Source organism: Lathyrus oleraceus, chromosome 6 (assembly GCF_024323335.1).
Source record: "Lathyrus oleraceus cultivar Zhongwan6 chromosome 6, CAAS_Psat_ZW6_1.0, whole genome shotgun sequence".
In the NCBI taxonomy this organism is placed as follows: Eukaryota; Viridiplantae; Streptophyta; class Magnoliopsida; order Fabales; family Fabaceae; genus Lathyrus; species Lathyrus oleraceus.
Window position 1 is genome coordinate 81,599,391 of NC_066584.1, and position 5,212 is coordinate 81,604,602.

At 33.1% G+C, this 5,212-nt stretch overlaps 1 protein-coding gene across 1 annotated transcript; it reads left to right on the forward strand.

The window, feature by feature from the left end:
* The first annotated feature begins 423 nt into the window (after positions 1-423).
* On the forward strand, positions 424-4,942 carry LOC127093566 (sulfate transporter 3.1). The gene is made up of 11 exons (XM_051032517.1): positions 424-957; positions 1,235-1,442; positions 1,897-2,134; positions 2,264-2,377; positions 2,823-2,939; positions 3,327-3,453; positions 3,558-3,844; positions 3,939-4,129; positions 4,233-4,318; positions 4,415-4,491; positions 4,575-4,942. The coding sequence occupies exons 1-11, from the start codon at positions 591-593 to the stop codon at positions 4,758-4,760; spliced, it is 1,998 nt and encodes a 665-aa protein (XP_050888474.1). The 5' UTR covers positions 424-590; the 3' UTR covers positions 4,761-4,942.
* Positions 4,943-5,212: the final 270 nt, after the last annotated feature.

The following is a 5,212-nucleotide window of genomic DNA, read 5'->3' on the forward strand; positions in this document are numbered from 1 at the left end:
TTTGACAAAATTTGAATAAATTGAAACCATAAATTTCCAAACAAGCTCAAATCAAGATACGTGAGCTTCATTGATTTTGCTTCCACCTGTTGTTCGGTACACAAATCATAAAACTTTATCTGATTCATTCCTATTACAAAGAACAAAATTAAATTAAATTAAATTAATATAGCACGAGGTGGCAGATCCAAAATTCCCAATACTATTCAAAGAATACAAATGTGGGATGTTTGGGTATCCTTCCCACTATCTATCCTTATTCCATGACTTCTTTGGGACCCTCACACGCACTCAAAATTTCAACACACAAATTAATTATTCTCTCTCCTCTTTCTTTTTACTTACATAAATTTTTTTTTAAAAAAATTAAAATATTATTATTTATATAAAATGCTAATAAAAATCATTATATAAAGCCATGTTATGAAGAACAACCATAGTGTCTCAACTCTCAACACCCCCTTCATCCTTTTCATTTATCTTCTCTTTGTTCCTTCATCCCTATCTCATTCACTTCAACCTTGCTTACTCTTAGTCAACATTGTTCACAAAAACACCCTCTGCAAATATAATAAAAGTTTGAGAACATTATGGGTAACGTGGACTATGATTATCCTCGTTCAGGTATGAACATGAACAGCGTTAATGAGAGCCATGTTCATGTTCAACATCGCGTAGAGATTCCACCTCCACAACCATTTTTGAAGTCTATGAAATATGCAATGAAAGAGACTTTTTTTCCAGATGATCCATTGAGAAAGTTTAAGAATCAGCCAGCTTCCAAAAAGTTGGTGCTTGGTTTTCAATATTTATTTCCAATATTTGAATGGGCACCAAACTACACATTCCAGTTCTTGAAATCTGATATCATAGCTGGAATCACTATTGCTAGTTTGGCTATTCCTCAAGGCATTAGCTATGCCAAACTTGCCAACCTTCCTCCAATTCTTGGATTATGTGAGTACCACAAGTATTAGTTTCTCACTTTATAATTTATTTCGTTTTAATAAATAAACTAATTACTAAAATTAATAAGATGTGCTTTGAAAACTAATTCCATCATCATATCAGCATGTTTAAACTACTTGAACTAGGGCGAAAGTTGCATGATTAAAATCTTCAAAAAACTAAAACACATACATGCTTATACCACTGGCTTAACTAGAAGTTCAGGGTTCCAATCCGGTTCTGATCACGCAAACAGTGTTAAAATTCCAAATTAATTTTTGTGTAGATTCGAGCTTTATACCACCATTGATTTATGCTATGATGGGAAGTTCAAGAGATTTGGCAGTTGGGACAGTGGCAGTTGGATCTCTTCTGATGGGTTCCATGTTGGCCACGGAAGTTAATCCAAACCAAAATCCAAGTCTTTATCTGCACCTTGCTTTCACAGCTACATTCTTTGCCGGTGTTTTGCAAGCTTCGTTGGGTTTCTTCAGGTAAAAATTCTAATCATTAACAGCTTATTACTCCTCTAAAGGTCATTAAAAAATAGTAATGAGTTGAAAAGTGTGGTACTATGTTGTCATAAAGTAAAACTAAAATACAACTATTGAAATGATACGTTAGTATATATGATACTGGATACGGAAAAAAATAAAATAATAGGAATATGAAAAAAGTAAGAATATATATATATATAGTATCCTAAGCATGACAATATCTTGTGCCATTATGTGTTTTGTCTTCTACAAAGATATTTGCCACTTTGCACTATGCAATAAGATTCACCCTATTTCACATTCCACATTCTTCGTCTGCATCTGTTTATATGATGTTTCTGCAGAACTATCAACTGAACTGACGTTATTTTTATCATCGATGCTGATGAGTTAAATTATTTTATTTGATAAAAAAAATTTGTTAATTCTAATACATGAGGTGGTGGTGCAGGTTAGGGTTGATTGTGGATTTTCTGTCGCATGCGGCGATTGTAGGGTTCATGAGCGGAGCAGCCACGGTGGTTTGTCTGCAGCAACTCAAACCAATGCTAGGTCTTGAACATTTCACCCATGGTGCTGATCTTATATCAGTTATGCGTTCGGTTTTTACACAAGTTCATCAATGGAGATGGGAAAGTGCTGTTTTAGGATGTGTTTTCATTTTCTTTCTCCTTGTCACAAGATACTTTGTAAGTCAGATATAATCCTAAATTCATAAAAAAAAATTAACACATATTTATTTCGATTAACTATAGTAAATGATATTAATTAATTAATTATTATCTTGGTTAATTTGTGTTGTTAATTGATTAATGCAGAGTAAAAGACAACCAAAATTCTTTTGGGTGTCAGCAATGACGCCGTTAGCGTCCGTTATATTGGGAAGTTTACTGGTTTATTTCACTCATGCAGAAAATCACGGCGTTCAAGTGGTGAGTCACCATTTCTCCAATCATATTGCATATTATGACTTTATTCTTTCTTTTTTTAAAAACAACTAAACTTATTTATAATTTTATCAAATAAATAGAGTTAATTTGTATATTATTATGTCACAACGCACCCACAGCAAAGAGCCAAACACTGTTGAGTGCTGTTGGGTCGACAACGATACCATCCATATTCAATGAGTACTCTTTATATGGTAGGACATTCATAGAATCATTCATTTTTCTAAAACATGAGTACATATATACGGTTCACATTTTTTTTATTTTATGAAATTGAAAAATCTTTCATTTGAGTTTTTTTTTTTAAATAAATAAATAAATAAGATGTCAGTAAATTCGAACTCACAACCATGTAATTTGATATCTTGAACAGTTACCGACTGAACTCATATAATGTTATTAATTGACAAATTGTCACATTTTTCAGATTGGAGAATTGAAGAAAGGACTAAACCCAATCTCAGTCACAGACTTGGTATTCGTGTCTCCTTATATGACCACATCTATCAAAACAGGAGTTATTGTTGGCATTATTGCTCTTGCGGTAAGAAACTCAAATTTTCCTTCCTTTATTTCCTAATAGTAATAAAGACAGAAACCAACTCTGAAATGTCACATCCTTAACTAAAGAATAATAAAAATAAACTAGACAAGCTATTCAGGCAATAACTCTATTATTGGTCGATTTGCATTTTTTGTCAAATGATTCTATATGGTGCTCTTCATTAGATATAAGTCAAATTCTGTCAAAGAGACAAAATTACTTAAATGCACATCATATCACATGTCCTTCCCCAAAAACTCTTGATGTGGGTTCGAATCTGCGCCCCTGCATCATCTGATGTCTCTGCACAGCTAGTTACTGATGTGGCTTAAGGTAGATTTCAACATGATCTTGAATGTTAAATATTGATAATATAACATTGTGCAGGAAGGAATAGCTGTGGGAAGAAGCTTTGCAATGTTTAAAAATTACCATATAGATGGCAACAAAGAGATGATAGCTATTGGAACCATGAACATAGTTGGTTCTTTCACCTCTTGCTACCTCACAACAGGTAAACTGAACATCATCACCAAATCTAAACAAAAACATGTATGTAAGTAACTTTTCTTCATCAATTAATGACAAATGTGGTACGACAAATGATGATTATTTCAGGACCATTTTCGCGTTCGGCCGTGAACTATAACGCGGGATGTAAAACAGCAGCATCAAACATTGTGATGGCAATTGCTGTCATGTTGACACTGTTATTTTTAACACCTTTGTTCTACTACACTCCTCTGGTGGTACTAGCAGCCATAATTGTGTCTGCAATGCTTGGACTTATAGATTATGAAGCAGCCATCCATTTGTGGAAGATTGACAAATTCGACTTTGTCGTTTGCGTTAGCGCATATTTCGGTGTTGTCTTTGGCAGTGTTCAAATTGGCTTAGTCATAGCAGTATGTATTATCAATAACCTTTATTCTCACACTTCTGAGTCTGATATACAAGTTTATGAAACTAATGTGTTTTTTGTTTGGTATGGACATTTAGATTGTGGTATCAGTACTTCGGTTACTGCTATTTATCGCACGGCCAAGAACATCTGTTTTAGGAAACATTCCGAATTCTGCAATATACAGAAACATTGAGCATTATCCGAATTCAAACCGTGTTTCCGGAATTCTAATTCTAAAGATTGACGCACCGATTTACTTTGCAAATGCAAGCTATTTAAGAGAAAGGTAAGCTAAGCTACCTGATAATTTGGATTTTTTTTCTCTTTAGTATGTAAATTTTTTGGTTTAGAGTAACTTGACACACAAGAAAACTGTTAATTGATTATAGAATCTCAAGATGGATTGATGAAGAGGAAGACAGAATTAAAGCTACAGGAGAGACAAGTTTGAAGTATATTATATTGGATATGAGTGGTGAGTAATATAAGATCATATTTACAAAAAATGTAATTAATCAAAACATGGTTGTTAGAATTTCTAGTCTAACTTGCAATGCAATTTTATTGGCAGCTGTTGGGAATATTGATACAAGTGGAATAAGTATGCTTGAAGAGATTAAGAAGATTTCTGAAAGAAGAGAGCAGCAAGTAGTTCTCTCTCTCTCTCTCATGTCTTTTACTAATCATGAACCAAAACTTTCTTATAGCATTTAACATTTCTATGATTGCAGCTTGTTTTGGTGAACCCTGGAAGCGAGGTGATGAAGAAACTAAACAAATCTCACTTTCAGAAGGATATGGGGGGAAATTGGATCTATCTGACAGTAGAAGAGGCTGTTAGAGCATGTAACTTTGTGCTCCATGGATGCAAAACGAATCCCAAAAGAGATGAATCAGAGGGTTGGAACAATGTCTGAGCTATATATATTTTATGATCAGTGCATAATTTAAAGAGCTCAGAAGACTGCTTGTTTTCTTCTCAGTTATGTATAAGTATTACAATATGTGGTATGAGAGTTTGTGAATCATGCCACTAAATATTTAGAGCTATAGGGAAATGGGGAGTCTTCAACTTTCATATAACTTGCATCCTAATTCATAAGAAATCTCTTGCATAGTGTTGGAAAAAAAAACAGCATATAGAAAATAAAAAAATACAATAATACAAGTATATAATGTGAAAATTCTAAAATTGAAAAAAAAATCATGATGGTTTTTAAATGACAACTAAAGAATAATATTGAAAAAATTATTACAATACATAATATACTCTTAATCTTCGTCAGACCCTGATACATCCACCCCCTCTAAATTAAATATTTGATTATAGTTCAGATCACTCTAACACAAGCATATAAAAGAATAAAAA

Coding starts and splice junctions, on each gene's coding strand:
- LOC127093566 (XM_051032517.1), top strand. CDS start 591: ATGGGTAACGTGGACTATGATTATCCTCGTTCAGGTATGAACATGAAC. Junction 4,130..4,232: donor GCAAGCTATTTAAGAGAAAG/GTAAGCTAAGCT, acceptor AATTGATTATAG/AATCTCAAGATGGATTGATG. Junction 4,492..4,574: donor CTGAAAGAAGAGAGCAGCAA/GTAGTTCTCTCT, acceptor CTATGATTGCAG/CTTGTTTTGGTGAACCCTGG.